The sequence below is a fragment of the Propithecus coquereli genome, unplaced genomic scaffold, assembly GCF_000956105.1.
Source record: "Propithecus coquereli isolate 6110/MARCELLA unplaced genomic scaffold, Pcoq_1.0 Scaffold252, whole genome shotgun sequence".
Lineage (NCBI taxonomy): Eukaryota > Metazoa > Chordata > Mammalia > Primates > Indriidae > Propithecus > Propithecus coquereli.
This window is the reverse complement of record NW_012148086.1, coordinates 4126226-4154225: the sequence shown is the minus strand read 5'-3', so window position 1 is coordinate 4154225 and position 28000 is coordinate 4126226. Positions and strand designations below refer to the sequence as shown.

Genomic DNA, 28000 nt, shown 5'->3' with positions numbered 1-28000 from the left:
TCTTCCTGCAACAGCTCCGCCCAGCTTGGGTGAAGTCATCTCCTCTTCCCCCAAGGCAGTTACCTGCTTCCCCTTCACCACGTGCTTGGGCACTGGCACCCTGACCTCCAGGTCGGTGTAGTCCTGTGACCAGGTATAGTTCTCACGGACAGCACCATTGTAACTGTCAGGGTTTTTCTGGAACTGCTCCTGAATCCTGAGAAAGAATAAGAAAGGTTAAGATGCCAATTAGGCAGACATAAGCAGAGGACCCCACCAGCAGCCCGGCACATGCCACTCCTACATCCTGAAGGAGTGACTAACTTGAGTTTCATCTCAAGCTCACCTGCTTTTGCATCTGCAAACTCTCTCTTTTTTGGGTGATTTCCTTTCTGACCCTTCTACATAGTCTCCCAGGAAATCACAGGACAAGGGAAAAGCTACAGAGAAGAAACTCAAGTGCAGCATCCTTGAGTTTAGGAAAAGTATCTGCGACCACGATCAAAGCACAGGCTGGTTCTGCTGGCCTTCACAATAGGGACCTTGTGAATAAGATCCTTGGGTTCATGGGTGCTTGGTCTCTTATAAACTGCTTGTCAGGGCCCACCTTTAAAAAACAAAAAAAGGCAAAACAGTTTCAACCTGTAGCTGCTAAAGTTCACTCCTAATCCAACCCCTGGTCTCTATAGTTTCTCCCAGTAAATAAATCAAAGCCAAAGGGGCTACATTAAAATCGTATATATCATTATTAAGACATAAGCAATACATGTAATGAGACGGCCTAAAAAACCCAATCAACCAAATCCTATTGTAGATGCCTGTTACAAACATAGCACAGATGCAAACAGGCCTAGCCAAGAAGCTGATGTTAAAAATATTTTCCATAAAACTTAACAATGTTAATAATATAAACATTATATAAAAATAAGTTTAGACTCCTAAGTCCATTATAGTGACAGACAAAAGCCTAGTCATGAAGGAGGCAGCAGCTATGAACACAGAACATTCCAACAGCAGGGACAGCTCCGTCAACTGGGCCTGCTCAGAGACCAGCAGATGAAACCTGGCAGGGAGAGTGCCCCACGGGCCCGCAAACGTGTGCACTGTAACTCCACTCACGCAGGAAAAGACAAAACTGTGTGTACATCTGTGTAGATGCACCTAAAAGACAAGGGTGGGGAAGGGGTAAAGAGGACACACTTTCTCTGGCCAAAGTTCTAAGACAGAATATATTTACCTACAGTTGGTATGCCCTGCCCACTGTATATGCGTGAGGCTGGGCCTCTACCACAGCTCAATTTCTCAATGTTGGGTAACTGGTGACTGTTAAGAGTTGAATTATGTTCCCCAAAATGTTATGTTGGAGTCTTAACCCCCAGAATGTGACATTACTTGGAAATAGGGTCTTTACAGGGGTGATCTAGTTACAATGAGGTCATTAGGGTGGATCCTAACTCAATATGACTGGAATCCTTAAAAGGGGACTTTGGACACACAGACAAACATGCACAAGGAAGACTACGTGAAGAAGGCCATGTGAAGAGATTGGAGTGATGTGTCCACAGGCCAAAGAATTTCAAGGACCGTCAGCCACCACGTGAAGCTGCAAGAAGCAAGGAAGGCTCTTCCTGAGGGCCTTCAGAGGGAACACAGTCCAGATGACACCTTGATCCTGAACTTCCCACCTCAGAAGTGTGAGAGAATCAACATCTGTTGTTTAAGTCACCTATTTTGCAGTACGTTTTTGCAGCAGCCCGAGCAAACACAGTAGCTAAGGAAACTGATTTCAATCAGAGGTGATATTCAAAACTCAGCACTGAATATTGGCAGGACTAGGCACTGACTAATTGGAAGGGATGCCAGCCTGAAACTGTCCACACGGGCAGGCCACTGTGGGGCACAGTGATGAATATGGGAACCAAAAGCCACACAGGAAGCCCAGCTCAAGGGCACAAGAAAACAGAGTAGGGGGAAGGAAACTGAAGAATGGTCAATACCTTGAAAACAGGAAACAAAAGAAAGATTAGTCTAGATATAACCAATAAAGTATTTTCAAAGACTATTTAGTGATATGGAAAAAGCTTTCAATATATTATAGAACTGAAAAGAGGGTATATGACTTCTAAGTATGATATGGCTCCAGATTCTACGAAGAAATATATATACATACTTTACACACATATATGAAAAAGACTGAAATGAAGCACATTAAATCTTTGTGGTTATCTCTGGTCGTGGAATAACAAGAAATCTGACTGTCTTCTTTGAATCTAGGTATTATCCAAATTCCCTAAAATAAGCAGACATTTTTATAACCAAGAGAAAAACAGTTCTCTTTAAAACTGTTGATGAGACAGTGGTGTGCTCTGCAGTCCCTATATCCAGGAGCCCTCCTAGCCTTCCAGGGCCTGACCCCTGGAATAGGGTGTGAGAGGAACCGGGTACAGCAGGAGAAACTCACCCAGTCCCTGAGTTTCCATGGGATCCTTCCACGTGAGCACCAACAGCAGCTTAGAGCTCACATTTGATATGGATACACTTGAACCTGTAGAGAGTATCTCCAAAAGAACAATAGGTAGCAGCAGCTCCTCTGTGGCTGAGAACTGGGAAGAGACTTCCAGGAGGACTGACGGCCTCGTGCACATATTATCATTTGAAAATAATAAAAATTATGAAAACAGGTAATTTTTAATTATTTCTACACAAGCAAAATGAAGACCAACATGGCCCTAGTATTTGACAGAGATCAGGGAATAAACATGAAGATTCTTCAAAAGTTGGAGAAGAAACAGTTCTGTCAAGAGAGGAGAAAGAGCACAACGGGGGAGGGAGGGCACCTTGGGGATGCTGCTTCCAACAACACAGCAGTCACTCGGCCCACACCACCGGTGACGCCCACACATGCTCTGCCTCTTCCAGGGCTAAGGGCTGCCAGTCTCAGCCTGGGCGGGGCAAGAGGGGGGCGGGATGACATCTGCCACCCTCACTCCCACACCCTGTCGCCAAAGCTGTGTGCTTGTGGAGGGGGCTCTGACCACATAGGACCCGCCTCGCTTTGTCCTCCCACAGTGTCCTCAGTAGCCCTGGCCCCAGCTTCCCCTGCATAGAACCTGCAGCTTCCTTCCAAAGGAGGCAGGAGAATCACTCCTAAAACAGCCCTAGCAAGTTGTTGGGTGCTTTTTTTAACACTCTGAATCCATATTCTCTTTACATAAAGATTATTTCCAGCCGACAGTATGTAAAAATAAGCGTCCTGCCAAGTGCAGGTGTCTCTGGCCCCCACTGTGCCACCATCGGTCACCCCTGCAGCTGCGGGCCTGGGCAGGCAGTGGGAGGCGGGGGAGCGAGCAGTGATGCTTCAGCACCGAGGGTGGGAGTAGGAAAGTGAGTCAGCAGCCAGGTTGCAGATTATGGAGTAGGTCTCACTGTGGCTCCCACTCCTGATGAGCTGGGATAACAAGGTTCTAAACGTGTTAAAGGAAAAACACAGAACAGGCTCCCACTGCCTGCCAGGTGCTGTGGGCAGCAGGGCCCTCTGTCTCCTTGAGGACAGGTCCTGACTGTCAGACCCTTCCTGGCAGACTGCAGGCCTGGGTGCTGCTGAGTGGGGCAAGTTAGGTACCAGGGTCACCTGCACAGGAAGAACTGGAGGCACTCTTGCCAGGAGTCAACATAATGCAGGCAAGCAGGAGTGGGGGTCACACCTGGTCGGGATCCTGACCCACCCACCCAGTCTGCCTGTTCAAGTGTTGCTACTAGGAACAAAAGGCCCTCTTTTGTTTGCCCTTCTTCATGTAGCACAAAGGTCACCACCTCTGTACACTGATGACAATGTCCCCATTACCCTCATTTCCCTCAGTTATCCCAGGTGTGAAAGCTGTCATCATACTTACTACCACCCACCTGTTGACTCTACTGACACCTGTGCCCTCAGGGGAGGTATTGCAACATGTATGTGCAACGTGCATGTTGTGTTATGGTCTGAATGTTTGTGCCCATCCCTTCAAATTCATATGCTGAAATCCAGACTCCTAAGGTGATGGTAGTAGGAGGTAGGGCATTTGGGAGGTGATCAGGTCAGGAGGATGGAGCCCTCATTAGTGGGATTACTGCCCTTATAAAGGAGGCCCAGAAGAGCTCCCTCACCCTTTCCACCATGTGAGGACACAGCAAGAAAACACAAGTCCGTGAACCAGAAAGTAGGCCCTCACCAGATACGAAATCTGCTGGTGCCTTGATCTTGGAATTCCAGCCGCCAGATCTGTGAGAAATACGTAGGTTATTAAGTAGGAAATGCCCAATCTCCTTACGTACTAAGTTTGGCAGTTGACATCTCTGATGTTTCACTTTGACACTTCTTGTTTTATTTTTATTGTGAAGGTACAACCTCATTCTTTCAAACATGGTTTAGCTTGTGATTATCTTTCAAATTTTTTCTTAGAGCAATTTTTGTGAAACCATGGATAAACTCAAAAATTCCTGTTATTTTTGAATATGAGTTCTATCGTGGAACCAATGCAGTGCAGACAGCTCAAAATATCAATGAAGTGTTTGGGAGGGATGTGGATAATGAACGCACAGTACTTTGATGGTTTCAGAAGTTCTGTTCTGGTGATTTTAATCTAGAAAATGAGCCACATTGGCAACCTGAGACAAAGGTGGATAATGATGAAAGGTGGATGATAATGAAAGCTGTAGTGGAAGTGAATCCATCTCAACCTACACGTGAATTAGCACCAAGGTTTGACATTACTATTTCAAAAACATTAGACCATCTGAAACAAATGGGCAAGGAAAAGAAGCCTGATAGATGAATTCCACATGAATTAAACAAGCATCAGAAGAGAAATTGTCTGGAAGCTTGCCTTTCTTTGCTGTCACGACATAAAAGCAAATCATTTCTATACCATACTGTTACGTGTGATGACAATCACAAGCATTCGGCACAAGAGTCGAATAAAGATGAAGTGCTAAACATAGTCAAAAGCGAATATTCATCATAAAAAGCTAATGATGTCTGTTTGGTGATCCAGCACTGGCATTATCCACTACATCTTCATGAAACCTGGTCAATCGATTACAGTGAATGTCTATTGCAACCAGTTGGATGAAATGATGACGATGCTTACAATTAAGCAGCTGAGACTGGTTATTAGAGATAGGCCAATCCTCTTGCAAGACAACACTCCACCAGATGTTGCACAAACAACACTGTTCAAACTATAGCAGCTGGACTTGGAAACTCTGTCATCCACTGTATTCACCAGACCTTGTACCAACTGACTACCACTTCTTCCGGGCTTTGGACCACTTCTTCCCAGGAAAAATATTCAATTCTCAACAAGCTGTGGAAACTGCCTTTTCTTGATTTCATCACCACTCGCTCTCCAGGCTTTTTCGCTGCTGGCATAAACGAGCTACCATTAAGATGGCAAAACTGTGTCTATAGTTTAGGCGCATACTTTGGTTAATTGTACTGCTTCTTGTTTGAGATATAATAAACTACACTTTTGATTCGAAATCAGACATTCCATATCTAAGACCTAAATAAATTTCTGCTGTTTATAAACCATCCATCTATGGTGTTTTGTTATAGCAGCCCAAATGGACTAAGACAGTGTGTCTATGTGATATGTGTGGGTGGTACGTACATGTGGCATATGTGTAGTGCATGTGTATGGTATGTGTGTTATGTGGGAGGTATATGCATGTGTGTATGGTGCATGTATGCAGTGTGTGGTGTGTGTGCATGTGCATGGTGTACACAAGTGTGCATGGAGAATGTGCATATGCATGTGTGTGATATGTATGTCGTGGATATAAGGCAGCTAGCAGACCATGACTCACTCTCTCCCGTCATACTCTCACCTCTCTTCTATCATTTCCTTCTCATTTCACTGACCCTGCACATCTCACATTTGGATGGGAGCCACAGCCATAGACCCTCTCGACCTCTTCTCATGCCACTGTGACCATGCCGTCCTCAAAAGCTTCTATGGCTCCCCAGGGCCCAGGAGACAAAGCCCAAGGCCTCAGCTAGGTACTTAAGGCAGCCCACGGGTGAGTCGTCCCAGTTCCTCCCTCCCTTTTTCCTCCTGCTCCCCCAAATGAATCCTCCTCCTCCTCCTCCTCTGTCAACTCTTTCCTGCCTGTGCTCAGTCAGTCTCAATTCAAGATTTACCCAAATCCTTTCCTCCTGGTGGAAATGCACTGAATTTTCCTCTGAGTTTGTTCATTTTTGAGGCTTTATAAAATGAGCATTGTTATAAAAATGGCCCACCCTTGAGACCTGCTGCCCTGCTTCTCTGAAGCCTAACACTCGTGGTCTGCCAGGCCCACTTCCAGCTTCTTGGCTGCGCCTTCCTAGGAGTGTCCACTCCTAAGAGCTCATCCACTCGTGCTGCTCTCAGTGCTCTGACATGACACCATGCCTGGTCCCCGAGTCCCCAGCTGCCAGGTCTCCAATGACCCAGAAACAGCCTGAGCCTTGGCCTTCATCTCTGCAGTTTTCAACCTTATCACAAAGGGGTAGGGGCAGGCCAGTCACCACTCCTGGGCTTACACAGAGGCAAGCAGCTCATGCTGATCAACCCTCCTGGAATCCTGGCCAGGGCATCTCTGCAGGGCAGCACCTCCCTGTCTCCTGCATGGCTCTTGCTGATGCTCCCTACTTGACAGGTTTTCTTTCACTGCTGTGTACATGTTATTTCTAAGTTCATGCTTCTTCACTAAAATGGACATGACCCTCATCAGGCCAATGCTGTGGACACCACATGACCTCAGCAGCCAGCCACACATCAGTCTCAGTGCCACCCCAGCAGCTACCCCAAGCCACAGGCTCTGGTCTCAGGGTGTCCTAAAACTCAATGCCTCCAGGCCAGTCCTCCGGCAGTAAAAGCAGTTTCCCTGAACGCTCTGTGTCCATAGTATTCAAACCTGAGGTCAAGCCTGGCTTCACTGTGCCTGTGCATCAATCACATAACGGTGAGTAAGTCACTTGGCCTCTCTGTGCCTTGGTCCACTGATCAAGAGGGGAACATTAACAGCATCTGTCCCAAAAGGTAGCCATGAGGAATGAGACAATACATGTAAAATAGCTAGAACAAGGTCTTGTGACACTCAGTGTTTCTATTCTTACTCAGTGCTTTCCCATTAGAAATTCTTTGGCTATGGATAGAAGACTCATCGAGAAACTTTTATGAATAAAGGATGATTCTTGAACTCTCTGAGACATTTACAGAGATAAGCTATACCTTTTGCCAGTCCCCAGTCTGGGGCCAGAATGCACAGGATGAATCTAAGCTATCTGTCCTCCCAGCAAGCAACGAAGCATCAAAGACCGAGAGGGTCGTGCTGAAAGGACACATGAGTCAATTTCAAGAGGCTCCCTGCTGACCAAAGATGGGACAATCTAAGCATCAAAAAGGATAAAGTCCACAATAGACTGAAGCACACAACATATTAAAAATCCATGAATTCAGAAAACAAAAACCCCATGGGTCACCTCTGGTGACCAGAGTACAACTCAAAGTGAAAATTCATCAATAAAATGGTTCTGTAGGAACTGTGACTTCAGAAAAGCCAAGTCCCTAAATAAGAATTCCAGATAATAAACAAAGAAGGTAAGACAAAATGAGAATATCACCATCTTGCAATACGTAATAAAAACAACTATGTCTGGTAACTTTCCTCCATGGTTGCTGAGCACCAGCTGAAAGCCTGAGGGAGAACCTGTGATGGAATGATCCAGAACACCCCAAACATCTGCAATGCAGACACCACACACCTCCTGAGAGGACCCACCTGTGAGATACTCTGGCCTGCAACACAGGGCCTCAAATCCATTACACTTACAGGTCTAAATACCAGTTTACAGGAAAGATGAGAGGCAGAGTAGCATGGTCATCAAAACCAGGAGCATGTGGCCAGATAAATGCAGAACCTGGGAACTATACCAGACAGAGCTCCAAGTTTAACAAATAAATGGCATGGGATAAAAAAAGAGAACAGGAATTATTCTAAATTAAGAGATTTATAAGACCCATCAACCAAATTCAATATTTGGACCTTGCTGGAATGCTAACTTGAAAAAACCAACTGTAAAAAAAAAAAAAACAATTTTGAGGCAATCAGGAAAAAGCAAACACAGATTGGGTATTAGATGACTCTAAGGAATTAGAAATTTATAAGATATGATAATTACATTAAATTTAATGCCTTATTTTTTTACTGAAGTGTTTATGGGTGAAATTATGTGATGTCTGGGATTTGTTCTATCAAAAACAAAACCAAAAAAAAGACTGGGGATAGGGAGAAAGATGAAACAAGAACCATGACATGTTGCTAAGTGATGAAGCAGGGTGAAAGTTTTGTGGGCGTTCATTATGCTATTCCCTCCTTTTTGTGTATTTTTGGGAATGTGAAGAATGTGACTTGGCTATACAACTAGGAGTGGAAATGCTGGGTCGAAGAGTGCATACATGTCCAACTTTAAGAGATAATCCCAAGCTGTCTTCGAAAGGGACTACCCCAATTTACTCTTACCAGCAATGTGAATGATGGTACAGACCCACCGGATCCATGCTTCATACTGTCAGACTTTGTGAAATCTTGCCAATTACATATACGTAAAAATAGTATCTCAGTATAGTCTTAATTCACATTTCCCTGCTTATTAATAGTGCTAAATTATCTTCATGTACTTATTGGCCACATGTCTCTTCTGTGAAATTCCTGCTTATGTCTTTTGTTATTTTTCTTTTATCTGTAATTTTCTTGATTTGTGGAAGTTCTTTATATATTTTGATAAGAATTCTTTGTTGGTTTTATAGTTTATAAATACCTTCTCCTAGTTTATAAGTTGTCTTCATACTTTAAGATGTCTATCTGGTCAATAGAAGTTCTTCATTTTAATACTCAAATGCACTTGATCTTTTCTTTTATGTCCATACTTTCATATTGTCACAACTCCTTTCTTCCTCAAGGTCTGAAACAGTCATGTCAATTTTCTACCAAGAATACACTCTTATAATTTTTTATTCTCTACTTGTCTAGAGTCATTACCTCCTTTACATTCAACCTTTGTTTCTTTGTGAATTCTCTTTCTTCTCTTGATCAGTTGTACCAAAATTGTGTCTGTTTTGATGTTTTTTTTTTTTAAAGAACTAACTTTTGCCTCTTTTGCCTTTGAAGATTTTCTGGATTGTACCATTTAATCCAGCTGAGGAACAGAGAGGAGTCTACCCAGGACTACCCTGTCACTGACCTTACTCTGTTCAGTTTTGCCCCATAGGCTGCTGCTCTCTTGGCAGGGCCCTCAGGGGATGGGGTAGCAGGGCTCCTTCCTGTCCCAAAGTTGCACATCCATGGCCAGGAGACTGGACACTGATTAGTCAGAAAGGCTCACTTTAATAAAAAATTCTTTAAGAGGTATTTTTAAAAATTTGCTTTATATTTTAAAATTAATTGTAGCTACAGATAAAAAATACTAGATGATTCTATGTTTACCAAAAATAAATAAGGCAAGGTACCCAGAGTTGCTCATAATATGCCAATGAATAATTCAATAGGCTTATATGCGAATTTAGGGAGTACTTTTGACAATCTACACCAGATGGTCAGCCAAAATGAGCAAAATCAATTAATATTTACTATAAAACTATTGTAATTAACTAAAAATGGAAGTTTACAAAGTGAGACTTTTTAAAATCAGGTTAATTATTTTAACAAGGGAAAGAGGTATTACATTTTTTATAAGTACATAAATGTGAAATATATTTTTAAAACAAAAATTAGACAATCTACTCCATAAATATGACAACATAGGAATTCTAAATTATATAAGCATCTTAGTCTTTAACTTGACTTTCTTTTCCTGTTCATTCAAAGTCAGAAAAATTAAGACCAGCTTTACTATTTCAATTCTCAAGACTTTTCAAATGAGAAATAATTAGGCCAAAGAAAACTACTAGCACTCAAACCTATAGTACATATAGTATCAAAAAGGATACATCCTAGCAACACAACAATTTCTTGGAAATGTTATTCTCAGAAGTGGAGAAAATACAAAAGGCACAGGTGCCTGCAGCATTGCATCAGACAATGAAGGTGAATGAAACAGAGATCCAAGTAACCTCAGACAGATGCTGGGGAGGAATCCATACCTGGCCCTGCCATCATCAACACAAGCTTGTTCTTAAAGTCTCCTGCCCAGGCAACGGCTTGACTATTCATTACAGCAACTTCCCAGAGAGCTGTAAACTCTTCAGTGGGTGTAAACTCATCCACAGCTTACACCCTGGACTCTGAATCCCTCCCCTTAAAATCATAGCCTCGTGGGTTCCACCAATCCTGGACTGTCCTCACCCAGTCCTAATCAAGACCCTCACTGCCACCCTACACCTAGTCCTAATCAAGACCCGAACCTACACCAAGCCCTAATCCACACCCCACCCTCAAGAGAGGGCTAGGAGAAGGGGACTATAAACTTTCATATACCACTGGAAGATGTACACAAAACAGTGTTTTTCAAAGGGTAGGTATAAAATTTACTTAGCACAGTAGAACAGAACAAAATGGAATGGAAACATGCAAGATGCATTGCACAGAAAAAGATCAAGCTCTGTTTTGTGAAACTGACACTATGTAGGTATGTGTGTACCGGGGAGCCCAGTTACATGTATTTCTCACTATCGCTATAGGTCACAGCCAAAGTTTGAAAGCCACTGCCCACACCGGAGACAATCTAATGTCCAGCGAGGGAATGAACAAAATAATGGTAGGGACCGCCACAGCAATTACAAGCAGTACATGAGGATGAGTAACTCAAAAACACAGACAGCAGGAGAAGCAGCAGGTGACCACTGAGGGCTATGGCTTGGGGGGAAAAGGACACACCTATCATTATTGGGAAGAAGATGAGAAAGAAACTGGGGGCTCATATCCAGAGTAGCCATAGAAGTGAGGACACAGGGTCCCGTTGGCCAGCAACTTGTCAGGGACACATCTACTCTGTGACATAGACTCACCTATTAAAAGAGATTTGCTAAATGCAGGTGACAGCTCATACTTGTTTAACACAGGCCCAGAGAGAAAGACAAAAGTAAAGAGGCAAGTGTGCACAGCAAGGTAGTAAACGCATATCCATGTCCTGGCGTGGTCCACTGACAGGGCCTAGAAGCAGGAGCAACGTGTCCTCTGAGTGCCCAGATCTTGGTTTCTAAATACCATTCTCCAATAAAGGGAATCAGGGAGAGTAACTGATTCCAGGACTGGAACAGAGAAAATACAAAACGAGTCCAGAGCCTCTTGTAGTGCCAGAAAGTAAGGAATTGCTGTGGAAAAAAAGTAATGTAGGGACATCAAAGGACACAGGAGCTAACCTGAGAGAGCCCACAATGGCCAGAGCTCGAACCGTGTGGGCAACATAAGACCAAAGAATAAAAGAACTACCCATTAGTCCATATTAATATAAATAACTGAATAAATAATAAATGAATGAATGGGGGAAGGAGACAAAGCTTCCTTACAGAAGAATTCCAATTAAAAATGTAGGAGTGAGAGAAATAGGAAGTTGCCATTAAAACAGCATAATAATTGCTGCAGGCAAGAAGAACCACTGATGATGCTAACATGAGTGGGTGGAACTTTAAGGAAAAACAGGATATTTGCAAAACCTCTAAGTATCTTCCCCAAAACATTTATCAGTTACTTGTGGTGGTTTTAAAATATGCTAAGGATTTAACAAATTCTTTCAAACTCCTCTGTGTTCCTGGAGGTACAATTAATTCCCTAACCCTGCAGTGGGAGCTGGACTTAGTGGCTCTAATGAACAGAGAACAGAGAGGGGACATAAGTCACGTGCTGGGGCAGAAACCTGGCCAACAGACCTCAGCCAAGTGATCCAGGCTAACATCACGGTAATAACTCGTATTGACATTGTGTGCTCCTGTCGTGATGTGATGAGAAGGGCACACCACCTCTGTGGTCTTCCTCCCCAAATCCTAGCCCTGGTCTAATCATGAGAAAACACCAAATACAAATTGGGAACATTCTACAACATGACTGACCTCTTCTAAGTGTCAATGAAGGTCTCAAAAAACAAGACAGACAGAAACTGCCACAGACTGAAGGTGATGAGACATGATGGCTAAATGAAAGGTGGATCCTAGATCCAATTCTGGAATAGAAAAGGGAAACTAACTAGCGGGAAAATCAGAATCAAAAAAAGCCATGGTTAACAATATGTATTAATGCTAATTAGTTTTGACAAATACACCATGCTAACATTCAGAGAAGGGGGAGAAGGTTGATATGTGCACCTGTGACAATTCAGGCCATGGGGTTCAAGCCAGCCCAGAGTTTGAATCCTGGGCTTCAGCTCATACTAGCTGTGTTATCTGAGCCAATTCTTTAATCTCATTAAAACATCAATTTCCTCACCTGTAAAATGGGAATAATAATGATCCCAACTCTTAGGTTGCTGTGAGACTTAGGAGCTCTTACGGGTCTTCATGCACTGTGAGTTCTCTCACCAATGCAAGACTACTAACAAGACCAGAGTTAACAGTTCATTTCCTTCCCTTGATACTGAATCATAGTCTCTAACAAAAAGGTTCAGCATCATTTCAACTCAAGATTACTGTATTTACTCTTTTTTTCCTCCTTTTCCTCCCATCTCTCCCATATTTCTCCAGTCTCATTAATTTTGAGAAGCAAATAAAAGGGCTTTTACCCTCTGCATAATTTCCCTGCTGGCTGCCACTGTTCACAGCACTTGATATAGCAAATTCTGGCAACGTTTTCCCATTTGCTTTATCTAGAAGGTTGTTATTTACTGCTCCTGCTGTTTTGGGGGCGAAAATGTTAGCGATCTACCAAAAGGGCTTTCCACAAATAACGAGGTATGTTTTCACAACAGTCAGTATGTGACACTGAGGGCACCATTACGTTAGTTTCCAACTTTACTCATAGTATGGCATTGATAGATTTTAAAGGATTCTTAGCCTAAGTTACTTCGATATGACTAGTAAGGTGTTCTTTTGTTTTCTTGGGGATATCATATCCTGGGAGGACCTTCAGTATCAAGACCACCTAAACTGCTAAGGGGAAATAAACTCCACATCGTCCGATTTTGCCTCCCGAAACAACAGCACAATTTACTCTGCCTGGAGTATGACAGCAACAGACACCCTACATGTGGCCTATCCAAGGACTTGCCATGCCCTATCTGTCCTTCCAGACCCACCTGCCCTGACCAGTCTCTGCCCAGGTACTGGCCTCTTTATGCCAACTAGCACTTCACAGCTAGCACTGCCCACACTTGGATCCCGGGTCCCAAGACAAGGCTCCACGGCCAGTCTGCACATCAGAGCCAGCCCCACTGGCCCCTCAACTGGTCCAGCACCTGCCAGGTGCCTGCCTAGTAGGGACCAGGGACACAGGCAGGAGCAATATGGGACTCACAAACTTGGAGTTAATCAAAAGTGAGCAAGTGGTCCTCAGAACCTCTGGTCGGCAGAGAAGGCCCCTGGGAGGAGCTAGACATTCACACTGAGGTCTGATAAATGACAAGACAGGATCTACTATGAAGATTGTGAGGACAAGCAGTCCAGGGAGCTGCTCAAAGTCCTTGGTTCATGGACACAGCACTGGCAGGGGGCCCAGCTTTGCTACCAACTCACTGTGCCCTTAGGCTTGTGCCTCCGTTTTCATACCTATAACATGGGGATACATGAGTACCTACCTCTGAGATGTTACTGGGGTTAATAAGTGAATAGATACAATACATCTCAGAACAGGGTCTGGGGCTGAGGGTAAGTGTTAGCTGTGGTCACCACTGTCACCATCATTAATATTCTAAATAATGTGGTTTATTAATACTCATAGCACTGTTATCATCAAAGAGGAACAGCTGTCATACTAGGCAAGATCAGCATAGGGCTATTTAAACCGGAGTTCAGAATTTGATCAAAAAGTGATCACAAGTCACTGCAGGGTTGGAACAGGAAGCAACATTATTTGGTTGTTTTAAAATGTCACTGCACAGCTGCCACGTGGAGAATGGACTGCACAATGCTGCAGGGAGTGAATCCGGAGGGTGTTTGGGGGCATCGCCCTGGAGACCAAAGGAAAGCCTAAGGCTGTAAGGATCTGCAGGAGGGTAAAGCATCTGAGGGACTCAGGGCAGAGCCAAGGACACTCAGATCTGAAGGGGGGAGGAGGGAGGTTGAAGGTGGAAGAGGCCAGGATGACTCACCAAGTTGAGGCTCACCTCCCCTCATCCACCTTCTCCTGTCCCACCTCACTGATCCAAACACTTTCCTCTCAACCCTTCGTCCTTTAACAAAACTGAACTTCCTCCCTAAGCACATGAGGGGTGAACTGTCCCTGCTTCTTTAAAGCTCCCTACACGCAACACCATGACATCAAATGATGATAATATTCACACAGAAAGCAGGCATTTTGTTTATTGGTTTATTTCATGTTTACTTTGCAGTCATGAGATTCTATCATGGGAGCCCCATATGAGATTATAAACTTCTAAAAAAAGAACAATCATATCCAACAGTTTCTAACACCCTCCGCATACAGGTGAGACAAGCTTTGAACACATTCAATATAAAGAACAGAACTCAAAGAATAGGTACTGCACGCTATGAGATTGAACACTAATCTTACAGAAGACGTTCCACATTTGTTTTCTTCAAATTATCAGCTTTTCTAGCACATTTAACAAGACTCAAGTAACCAAAGTCTGAGCTTTGTTTTCAATTTCACAAGAACATTTATGGAATTCTAAGAACTGGACGGTGTTTAGTCCGATGTCCTCGACTATCCTGGTGAAAACCTGGAACCCAGCTTCTGCTCAAGACGATGGTGAGGAGGCCCTACCGCAGCTAGAGGCTGGTCTTCAGTTCTCCTGGGAGGTGGTTCATCTTAAAGTCAGCCTTCTTTATGGGCACTAGCCTCCTCTCATTACACCCTGAAACACCTGTGTTTACAAACAAAAATGTACAACTGGAATTCAAGAGTATAATCTATGAAATTCTAATAAATGTGAGATTCCAGGTGTGTTCATCTAAGACTAACACATCTAGATACCTTTCAGTGTCAAGAAAAGCTACCACAAGAAGAGACAAGATTGTCCTATAAGCAAAACCAGAAGGTCCACTGTATGGAGAACAGAAGTTCCAGAAAAAGGAAGGCTTAGGCTAGCACATTATAGGCTCAGGGTCCCCGCCCGCCACTTTTACCTTCTCACCTCACTGCCTCCTATCACCTGCTCCCAGGCCTGGAATCCAAAAAAGAAAACCAAAAAAAAATAAAAAAGGAAAAGCAGCCTCTCTCCCCTCTTATTTCTGGGAAAGCATCCAGATAAACACAACTTTTGCTCCCTTCAAGCCTTGTCCATCCCCAGCCCAGGTGCCCCAGGTCTAAGGACAGGGGAAGGAAGGTATGCAAAAAGAACAGAAAGCCCTTCTGGCTGGGGGACAGTGCCCAGTCACTGAGGATCCTCACAAAGGTGCAGCATTCATACATACTTACAAAGAGAAAATCCCAACGAGCTCAGGAGTTCGCTATTTAATAGAATCTTACAGTAAATCCTTTTGGTAAAGTGAAGAATTACTCTGACAGAGCAAAGCTCCTTTCCTAATTGAAAGCTTACATAACACAACTTCTTTGACATTAATTAGCACACACCCACTATCAGTAATGTGGAGTCCTATGGGCCTGCGAAGGGCTTCTGCTCCCAGCCCCATGGGACCCTGTGCCATCAGTATCACTTGGTCTCTTACATCCCCAAGCTCTTCTTCCCACTGACTCCTTGCCCTCATGCCTCACCATTCCATAAAATCAGTCAAACACAAGGACTTACAACTTTCTTTCAATCAGCCTTTTGCTCAGACTGCTGCCTTCTTCTTCCTTTTATTCTCAATGAAATGTCCTGAAATATCCTTTCTCCCCACCTTACCTACCAGCATGCCCCACTCTGAACTCTCTGCCCATCAGGACTGACTTCCAAGCATCAAAATCAAACTTGTCTTTTTGTAGTTTTTGTCCATCTGATGTGTCCACAACATCTTACATCAATGTCCCTTGGACTCACCAAGCCCTGTCCTCCACCCCACCTGCTCCCCTCTCCTGTTTCCCCTTCCTCCACACCTTCTCCCCTCCACCACCCATTCCCCATTCCTCCATCCCCACCTGCTCTCCCTCTCTTCCACCCCCACCTGGTTCCCTTTGGCCAACCTGTCCTGCGGCCCCCCCAAGCACCAAGGAACATAGCGCTATCCCTGTATCTTCCACACACACCTCCGAACCACTGCAACAGCTGCCTATTGTACTTCCTTCCTGTATCCCCTACTTTGTCCACTATGACTGCTGCCTAACTTTCCAATAGATCTGAACATAATACTCTTCAGTTAGAAACCACTGGTTATCCCAATTTCTAAAGATAAGCCCCGATTCTTTAGCATGAATCAGGGTCTTAGCAGTGCAGAGACATGCATGGTATGGTCCCTGCCAGCCTCATCTCAGCTCACTGTCTTCCCCCAGAGTCAGTGCCTCTTTAATGCCATCATGTATGTGCATAGGTTATTCTTGCTGACCAGGTGCTTAGCCCTTCTCAACTGCTAACCCCCAATGCCATCTTCCTTGTAAAGTCTCTCCAAGTTTCCCCACACTGTTTCTGGGCTTTTCCTGTCTGTTTTGGTTTTGCAGGGGAGGCGGGGTGATTGTTGTGCACACTGTTAGGCATGCCTAGACAGAGTTTAACACAATACAGTCACACATGCTGCATGGAAATTGGGTACAGCAGCTCTAAGCTAATGTGAAGTTCTACAAAACAATGAAGTCCCTAATAAGAAAGTGAGCAATCAAGGCAAAGAGGTTTTACATGTTAGATTTGTTTAATGCAAGGGACATCTTTCAAGAATTTCAGATAGGTCGGGTGCAGTGGCTCACACCTGTAATCCTAGCACTCTGGGAGGCTGAGGCGGGAGGACTGCTTGAGCACAGCAGCCTGAGTAAGAGCGAGATCCTGTCTGTACTAAAAAAATCGAAAAAATCAGCCCGGCAACTAAAAATAGAAAAAAAAAAAAAATTAGCCAGGAGTGGTGGCACGTACCTGTAGTCCCAGCTACTCCGGAGGCTGAGGCAGGAAGATTGCTTGAGCCCAGGAGTTTGAGGTTGCTGTGAGCTAGGCTGATGCCACAGCATTCTAGCCTGGGCAACAGAGCGAGACTCTGTCTCAAAAAAAACAAAAAGAATTCCAGATAAAGAAGAGAAAGCAGTACCATCTAGTGCTTAAGGACACAGACTCTGGAGTCAAAAATCCCTACTCAACCACTGGCTAGCAATACAACCTTGGACTACCCTGGCTCTCTAAGCCTCAGTTTGCTCATCAGTAAAGTGGGGGAAACGATATCTCCACTGCAGAAGTGGTACAGGGTTCAGCTGAGACAACATACTAGCTGTATCTGACATCACTGCACACTTACCTAAGACAGTCCATGCCAGTCCAACTTTTATCCCCAATTGACACATGAGGCTGGACTATTCAAGTCCAGGCAGACACCCTTGGCCCAGCCTGTGACCTCTGAATGCTACTGCCCTCAGCTACTGAGTGTGTGTGTGGTCATATTCTCAAGATGACGAAATGGGCTTTCCCCAGGATCATCTTGGGGCCCTGGTCAGAGTGCTGCTGTTTTCACTACCTAAAACAATAGTTCACCTTGGAAGGGAATGGCCATCCCAGAGAACAGCAATTGCAACCATCAGCGACAAAGCATCATGGCAGCATTCAAGTCAGCTAGCTTAAATCTCTGCAAACAGTATTTTTCCGTTCTCATTAGTTAGAGACTGCCAGGAAATTTTAGCTGTGAACAGAATGAAGACAGGCTGGAGAAACAGTCCTACTATTTATAAAGTCTCAGTGTTAGCCAATTTGATCCTCTTCTGCATATAAATGGGCTAAGATCCTCCAGGCAAGCCTGTTCTGAGGATGGCTGGACAGCTAGCTGGCAGGGACACCCCAAGACCCAGGCCATAGGTTCCCCAACTGGGTCCTTTCGATGCCCAGGGTGTGACTGTGCTTTGTTTTATTGATTTACATCTGACATTTGGGTAGGGGACTATCTGCCTATCTCACTGCAAGCAGCAACAGTCACTTTTTATTGCCTCAATTAAAAAAGTGTTTCAGAGGAACATCTTTGACTAATGTATAAATTAGCAATCCCCATACTATTACCTTTTTAACTAGCAGAACTAGATACTCCATCAAATGTAATTATATAATTTGACTGACAATCAGAAAAGTAAATAAAACAATGTCTCAGAAATCCAGCCCAGTTTTTGGCAACGTTCATTATGTTCATTTAAGAATTCTCTGTAGTGAATTATGTAAAAGTCTTTAGATAAGTACATCTGTAATGAAACAAATGTCAGAAAGTCATCTTTGACAGAGAGCATTTACTTAGGCTGCTGAGAAAAAGCAATTAGTTCTTACCTTAGAAAAAGCCTAACAAAGAGATGCTTTGCTGTGGTGCTATTTCATTCCCTGGGGACAGGGCTGGTGGAAGGAGACCTGAAATACATCTTTAACATACTTACTGAAGTCCCATCTCAACATGGGATGGTCCATGCTAGTTTGACAGCCACAGGCTTTACCTGCCAAAGTCCATCGTCTCCATACAAAGACAATAAAAATGCTTCTTTAAATGATGAGCCTGAGCAGCCTATCCCCAACGCCAGAAAATGCTGTAATAAAGGCCTTCTGTAGAAAGCTTCCAAACGTTTGCCATCTGCTATGGTTTGATTGTGTCTCCTCCAAAATTCATGTGTGGAAATTTAATGGTCAATGTGATGATATTAACAGGTGACTGGGCCAAGAGGGCTCCACCCTCATGAATGGATTATAAAAAAAGCTTCACGCAGCATTCCTCTCTCTTCCCTTCCATCCTTTCTGCCATGTGAGGACACAGCAGTCCACCCCTCCAGAAAATACAGCAACAGGTGCCATCCTGGAAGCAGAGGGCAGCCCTCACCAGACAACTGAATCTGCCAGTGCTTGGATCTTGGACTGCCAAGCCTCCAGAATTGTGGGAGAATAAATTTCTGTTCTGTATAAATTAACCCATCTCAGGTATTCTGTTATAGCAGCACAAATGGGCTGAGACACCATCCTTATGTTAGCCATCCTCAAAGCCAGGGATCCTAGGTGATGCCAAGTTCACACAAAGGACCAGAGACACATAACATTAAGGGGAAGGGACTAAGAAAGAGGGACGGGCTGTCAGCAAGGGGTACCTCTGCCCCGGCACATAGGACCACACATAGGATTGACCACAAACCTGGGGGATTATCATCTCCACAAAACAGAGGCTCTCAGAGGCTAAAGGAATGGCCCAAAATCACATACTCTAAGTGGCTGAGCCAAATTCTGGCCTTGCCCCAGTTCTCCAGATCAAAATACATCTGTCAGGCCCCTGCCTGCCCCCACCACGCTCAGGACCTGAACTTAGGCTTCCTCACTGCACACTTGGCTTCCTGACACTCACCAACACTGCTGCAGTCTGCTCCCATGTGCCTTCAGCCTCCACTCTCCTTGGCCTTAATAGCCTTCTCTCATTTCCTTCACTGCGCTCCTGCCTGCCTGTCCCAATTTCAAGAGTCTAGCAGGCAGAAACTGGAGTTAATTCCTGATCTGTGCAGCACACAGTGTACACGAACAGCACCAAGGTCTCCAAGAGCCATGGGGAGCCTGTTCGTCTGTCTCCAGTTACACCTGAGGATAAGCGGCCCTCCCTGCCCCAGAGGAGACATGAAGAGTGACTACTGACCCAACCAGAGGCTTTCCACGGAGCCCCAAAAGACCTGACCAAGGTACTGGAGAAATAGTGTGATGTAGTTCTGCCTTAAGCTTAATTCACAAATGCTAATGCTACACTGCTCAATGTTGCTGGAACTGAGAGAAGCCTCTTTGGCTTCCTTGATTCCCACCCAGAACCACAATTGAACCACAGTCAACATTAATATCAAGGTGAAATCAAATGCCACGATGTAAGGACTGCCTCCACTGAACAATTTAGTCTAAACTGAGTGACATATTCCTGAGATCTTGTTTGGCACCAGCAGCCACAGAGACCTAACCCCGACCCCTGTAGCTCTACTCCAGCTCAGATGGGAAGCTGAAGGTGGACTGCCTGCCACCTCTACTCTCCCATCCTCATTCCAAAAGAATTCAGAGAGGGAGAAAAATAATTCATAGGTCTTTCTAAGGATGTGCTCACTTTATTCAGAATATCAAGGGAAATCACAGTGACTCAATACATGGTGGTCTGAGCTTGAGCAACAGGGAGAATGGTAGGACTCTTCCTAGAGAAAGAAGCTCAGGAAGCTGAGGTTGTCCCCTGTAGATCTGTAGGACATGAGGATAATTAAACTCCACATTAAACTAGGACCAAACACAGAGGCAGAGAGCAGGGAAGAGAGGTCAGAGTGAACCACAGATGTGTGGCTATAGCCTCAGGGAGTAGATGAGCTCTCCAAGGGAGAAGACTGCAGAAAGAACAAAGAAAATGGCAGACTATAGACAAATCTTGAGAACACCCACGTTTAAGGGGTGGAAAGACAACAAGTCTAAGAAACAGGCTGAACGACTAATCACTGGAGAGGAAGAAAATCAGAGGAGTACACAAGCCAAACACATTTGTTTCAAGGAGAAGGGGCAGTTGACAGCATCAAATATGAGAGGAGATCGTGAAAGGGAAGCCTAAGGAAAGACCACTCATTCTAACCTTAAGGAAGTCGTCCACAGCTGATGAGGGAGCCACTGTATTAACTTGAAATGGCAGAAATCAAACTGCTGGCATTAGCCCAAGAGTAGAAGACAAGAATTGGGTGGAATTGAGGACAAAAAACAAAAGCATAGGGCAAAATGAAAGGGAATAATATGCTTGATGGGAAATAACGCAGAAGAAGGTATTATGATAAGGGAGGCAATGTCAAGAGAATGAAAAGATAATCTCAAGACTGGGAGAAGAATATTTGCATGTCACATATTTGACAAAGTACCCGGATCCAGAATATACAGAGAATTCTCAAAACAACCCAACTTTTAAAAATGGACAAAAGGCTTAAACAGACATTTCACCAAAGAAAATATAAGGGATTGCAACATAATTGCTTATTAGAGAAATGCAAATTCAAAGCACAATGAAATATCATTATGCACCTATGAGAATGTCTAAACTTATTAATAAAACACCGAATGTTGGTTAGGATGAAAAACAACCAAAACTCTGACACATACTAGTGCAGCTATAAAATGTGCAGCACTCTGTAAAACAATCTGGCGTCTGCCATAGGGCACAGCCATTCCACTCACATTATTCACCCAGAGAAATCAATTGTCTGTCCACATAAAGACTTCTATACAAATGTTCATAGCAGCTTTATCTGTAACAGTCAAAAGGCAAAAACAACCCAAATATCCATCAATAGATGAGTGTATAAACAATAGCAAGCAACAAAAAGGAAATTATTGATACATATAACATAGATGAATCTCAAAATAATTATCCTGAAAGAAACCAGAACAAAAAAAGTAAATACTTTGGATATTTGTACACTCATGTCCATAACAGCATTGTTCACAATAGCTGAAAGGTGGAAACAACCCAAATGTCTATCAATGAATGAATGGATAAACAAAAAAAAAATGTAGTATATTTATATGATAGAATATTATTCAGCCTTAAAAAGGTAGGAAGATGGGCACAGTGGAACATGTCTGCAATCCTACCAAATTCTACCACATTGGTAGGCTGAGGTAGGAGAATCATGTGAGGAAAGGAGTTTGAGACCAGCCTGAGCAACATAGCAAGACTCATCTCTACGAAAAAATTTAAAAATTAGCCAGGTATGGTGGTACACACCTGTAGTCCCAGCTACTCAGGAGGCTCACCTGAGCCCAGGAGTTTGAAGTTGCTGGGAGGTATGATGACACCATTGCACTCTAGCCCTGGCAACAGAGCAAAACCCTCTCTCCAAAAAAAAAAAAAAGAGAGAGAGAAAGTAAATTCTGACATATGCTAAACCATGAAGACATTGTGTTAAATGAAATAAGCCAGCCAGGCACACACACAAAAAATCATTATATGATTCTACTTACATGAGGTATCCAGAGGAGTCAGATTCGTAGAGATAGAAAGTGGAATAGTGGTTGCCAGGGGGTGGAGGGAGGAGGAAGGGGAGTCACTCTTATACAGACAGAGTTTCAGTTTCGGAATAGATGAAAAAAGTTCTGGAGCTGCATGGTGGTGATGGCTACAAAACCATGTAAATGTACTTAATGCCACAGAACTGTACACTGGAAAATGGTTAAGATGGTAAATTTTATGCTATGTGCATTTTACCACAATTTTTTAAACTAAATAATTTTTTAAATACATACTGTATGATTCCATTTATATAATCTAGAAAACAAACTAATCTATCGTGACAGAAAGCAGAGCAGTGGCTGTCCAAGGATGGGGATGGAGGTGGAAGGATGGGCAGCAGGAGGGAGTCCAAGGAAACTTCTGGGGGTGATGACTGTTCATCAGCTTAATTGTGGTAATGATTTCACAGGCAGTGTACATATGTCAAAACTCATCGAACTGTATATTTTAAATACACACAGTTTAGTACATAAGGAAATAAAATGGGCTAAGTTGAAAAGAAGGTGGTTAGAGAGGAGGGATAAAAAGAGGAGAGGAAGGCAGAGCAGTACTTGTGGTTGACAGAGTCATCTCTAAAGAAAAAAAGGAAGCAAAGTATTCACTGTGGATTCTGGCATGATCTCATGAATAAAATCAAAGGCCGTTTGTGCAGAAAAGTCATCTGTGGAGAAGGAAAAAAGGCACAGAGGAGAGAAAGTATCACTGATGAGGGCAAAAGTGTCCTCCATGCGCCATGTGGGAGCTATGTTTCAATACTAAATATGAACCTGAGTCAAGGGCAACCCAGGAGGGAGGGAGCCCACCCCCAGTCTCCAGGACAGGCAACCAAGAGTAAAAAGGTCCCAGGGACAAAAGAAAAGGGACTCCTTGACTCAGAGAAGAAGGCAAAACCAGGGTGTGGAGACCCTCTTGAAAGGAATTTAAAAATACCTAAATAAAATGGGATGGCATCCCAAGCTCATAGATTGGAATATTTAAATATCGTTAAGATGGCAGTACTCCCAAAACTGACGTACAGAGTCAATGCAGTACCTATCAATATCTCCCACTGGCTTCTTTGCAGAAATTGACAACCTGATTCTAAAATTCATATGGAAATGCAAGGAACTCAGAATAGCCAAAACAATCTTGAAACAGAAGTACAAAGTTGAAGGACTCATACTTCCCAATTTCAAAGCTTACTAACAAAGAGTAATCAAAAAGTATGGTACTGGCATAGGGAATATAGATCGATAGACTTGAGAGCCTAAAAATAAACCCTCAAATTTATAACTGATTTTCAACAAGGGTACCAAGTTAATTCAATAGGGAAAAAAATAGTTTTTTCAACAAATGGTGCCAAGACAATTGCATAGTCACATGCAAAAAAATGAAGTTAAGGTCGGGCATGGTGGCTCACGCCTGTAATCCTAGCACTCTGGGAGGCTGAGGCAGGTGGATCCCTCAAGGTCAGGAGTTCGAGACCAGCCTCAGCAAGAGCGAGACCCCGTCTCAACCAAAAATAGAAAGAAATTAGCTGGACGACTAAAAATACATATATAGAAAAAATTAGCCGGGCATGGTGGCGCATGCCTGTAGTCCCAGCTACTCGGGAGGCTGAGGCAGAAGGATCGCTTGAGCCCAGGAGTTTGAGGTTGCTGTGAGCTAGGCTGATGCCACGGCACTCTAGCCCGGGCAACAGAGCCAGACTCTATGTCTCAAAAAACAAAAAACAAACAAACAAAAAAAGAAGTTAAATCCCTACCTCACACTATATTCAAAAATTAATCAAAATGGATCAAAGACCTAAATGCAAGAGTTAAAGTTACATAACTCTTTAAAAAATATATAAATATTTGTGATCTTGGGTTAGGCAAAGATTTCTTCGATATAACACCAAAAGCACAAGCCAAAAAAAAAAAAAAAAAAAAGATAAATTAGCCTTCATCAAAATTAAAAACTTCTGTACTTCAAAGGACACTATCAAGAAAGTGAAAAGAGAACTCAAAGAATAAGAAAAAATATTTGAAAATTATATATGTAACACGAGATTTATATCTAGAATATATAAAGATTATTAAAGGATCTGAATAAGTATTTCTCCAAAGAAGATATACAAATGGCCAATAAGCTCATGAAAAAAATACACATTTTTAGTCACTAGAAAATGCAAATGAAAACCACTTTGTACCCACTAGAATCGCTATGAACAAAAAGACAGATAACAACAAATTTTGGCAAGGATGTGGAGGAATTGGAACCCTCACAGATTGCTGGTATACAATGGTAAAGAAGTTCCTCGAAAGGTAAACATACACTTACCACATGACCCAGCAATTCCACTCCCAGGTATATACCCAAGACAGAGTAAAACACATGTCTATACAAAAACTTATATACAAATGTTCATAGTATCATCACTCATAATAGCCAACTCAAATGCCCATTAATCACTGGATGCATAAACGAGTGTATCCATACAATGAAATATTATTTAGCCAATAAAAGCAATGAAGCACTGATACATACTACGACATGAACCCTGAAAACATTCCACTAAAAGAAACCAGACACAAAAGGCAATATATTGTATGATTCCATCTATATGAAATGTCAAAATTGGCAAATCTATAAAGCAAAGTAAATTGGTAATTATGAGGGGCTGGGAAGTTTGGAAGAAAATAGGGAGTGATTGCTAATGCATACAAAGTTCTTTTTGGGGTAATAAAAATATTCTGGAATTAGGTAATAGTGGTGGTTGCATGACCTTCTAAACATACTAAAAACACTGAATTGTACATGATGAACAGTAAATTTTAAGATATGTGAACTATATCTCAATTTTTAAAAATTGTGAATGTGTATGTGTTGGTGTGGTGTGTGTGAGTGGTGTGATGTGTGTACATGCATGTGAGCATGTTTATGTGTGCATGAGCCTGGAGAAAGGCATATAAGGACACACCCCACAGTGTACTGAAATTGGCTGCAGGATTAGAAGTGGGCAGAGTAAGGGTTTATTGTTACGTATTTGTAATTCACCTATCATTGTGGCCATGTATTTTCTAATATTAAAATTACCTAATAAAACACCTTTCACCTCTCACAAAAATCAACTCATGGTGGGTAACAGACTTGAACCTAAGGAGTGAAACTATTAGAATTCTAGAAGAAAATGTTGCAAAAACTCTTATAGACATTGGCCGAGGCAAAGAATTTATGAAGAAGACCCCAAAGGCAATCACAGCAACAACAAAAATAAATAAATGGGACCTAATCAAATTTAAAAGCTTCTGCACAGCCAAAGAAACTATCATGAGAGCAAACAGACAGCCTACGGAATGGGAGAAAATATTCGCATGCTACATATCCGATAAAGGGGTGGTAACTAGAATCTATTAAGAACTCAGGAAAATCAGCAAGAAAAAATCAAGCAATCCTATCAAAAAGTGGGCAAAGGACATGAACAGAAGCTTTTCAAAAGAAGACAGAATAACGGACAACAAACATATGAAAAAATGCTCAACATCTCTAATCATCAGGGAAATGCAAATCAAAACCGCAATGAGATATCACTTATCTCCAGTGAGAATAGCCTTTATCAAAAAGTCCCAAAACAATAAATGTTGGCGGATGCAGAGATAGGAACACTCATACACTGCTGGTGGGACTGCAAACTAGTGCAACCTCTGTGGAAAGCAATATGGAGATACCTCAAATGTTTATAGCAGCACCATTCACAATTGCAAAGATGTGGAAACAACCCATGTGCCGATCAATACATGAGTGGATAAATAAAATGTGGTATATGGAGTACTATTCAGCTATAAGAAACAATGGTGATATAGCACCTCTTGTATTTCCTGGATAGAGCTGGAACCCATTCTACTAAGTGAAGTATCCGAAGAATGGAAAAATAAGCACCATATGTACTCACCATCAAACTGGTTTTAACTGATCAACACCTAAGTGCACATATAGGAATAACATTCATCGGACATCAGGCAGATGGGAGGGGGGAGGAGAGGATGGGTATATACAAACATAATGCGTGCGATGAGCACCGTCTGAGTGTTGGACACACCTGAAGTTCTGACTTGGGAGAGAAGGGGAGGCAACAGCAATATACGTAATCTAAACATTTGTACCCCCATAGTATGTTGAAATTAAAAAAAATTATGTAATAAAGAAATAACAAATGTAATTTTTTTAAATTAGGAGGCAGCCAGGTACAGTGGCCCATGCCTGTAATCCCAGGACTTTGGGAGGCCAAGGTGGGAGGACTGCTGGAAGCCAAGAGTTTGAGACCAGCCTCGGCAACACAGTGAGACCCCCAACTTTACAAAAAAGTTTTTAAAAAAAATTAGAAGGAAATTCAACAAGATACTAATAGTGACAGCACTTGAATAATTTTCTCTATTTTCCAATTTTTCTAAATTATTTTTATAATTAATTAAACAATTGCTTTCCTAACTCTTACACAGCTCTAACACATAGTAGGAAAGAAGACACCATTCCTAAAAAAAAAAGCAACATAAACACTAACTATCACTATTAATGAAACTCAGGACACATGAGATTTATGTATAATTCTCCAGGGTAACTTTCTGTAACTGAATTTAATGGAAGAAAAAAAAGAAGCCACCTACAATGGAATGATATACCTGCTTTTAATAGGAATATTCAATGACAGTAAAATTGATCATATTCTTCAAGTTAATATGCAGTTTTAACATAATTATCAATTAAAGTCCCCAAGGGGTATAATACAGAACTTGATCAAGTCACAGTGAAATTCATCTTAAAGAAATCAAACACTATTAAAAAATAGTCTTGAGCCCTTTAGTAGACAATGGAATGGTACGTTTAGTCTACAACGTTAAAGGAGAGAGAAATTTCTAAAATCTAACACAAAGGAAATCACTGAAGGCAAGACTGATGTGGTAAAAATCCCCACACAAAATCTGGTGACTCAACTGCAAGAAGAAAAGCAGTGAATAAGAAAATGTGAAGTTTCATTTGTAAAATTCTACAGAATGGCAATACCTAGACTCTCATCAATGAGTAAATGGAGTTAATGAGTTAACAAAGTAGGAAATACCAGTGGTAAATCACTGTGTAGAAAGTGTAATCTTTCTTATAAATAAAGAAATGTAAACTGTAACATGCTCATTACTTGTTATGACCAAGTATGGCCTGTCCCAGGAAAGGAAAACGTAGAAGGCCATCATAAACAGGATCTACTGCATTAGCAGGAAGTGGGCAGTTACCACAAGACTGACTGCTAATATATTAATAATAGTATGCCAGATTCTACTACAAGCCCTTTTTTAAAAAAACCATCAGCATATATAATACTTACCACCACCAAAGCTAGACTAACCAAGGAAAGTGTGTGTAGATAGCCTATATCACCTATTTTCATTTCGGGATACTAAATGGGGGTGTTACAAAATATTTGTTATATTTTGTTGTTATAACAAAACATTTGTTATAAAAGTAGAGCTACTAGTCTGGTAGGGTAAAGGCAGTAGAGTTTAAGTTGAAACCTAGTTTTTAACATTTTAAATAAATGGAAACTTAGCAGCTCTTCAGTAGAATCACCTGTCTAGAGATAAACCATCACAGGTCTGAAAAGCAAAACGAGCCATAAGGAAAGAGAGGACATCCCAGCACAGCCACATGGCTCCATGCCACATGGCTTTTCCTCCAGAAATAGCTACTGTACCCACAGAGGAAAACACACTGTGCACCAACAGGGCTCTCACCAATGATCAGAGACAGTACACTCAAAAAGCCACTCTACCTGTAAGATTCCATGA

At 42.5% G+C, this 28000-nt stretch overlaps 1 protein-coding gene across 1 annotated transcript in view; it reads right to left on the bottom strand.

Moving 5' to 3' along the window:
• NUDCD3 (NudC domain containing 3) overlaps positions 1-28000 on the bottom strand; it is a 91645-nt gene that overhangs the window by 31643 nt on the left and 32002 nt on the right. The window contains exon 3 of the mRNA XM_012646968.1: positions 64-196. Within this exon, the coding sequence (XP_012502422.1) occupies positions 64-196 (133 nt within the window). The remainder of the gene's footprint in view (positions 1-63; positions 197-28000) is intronic.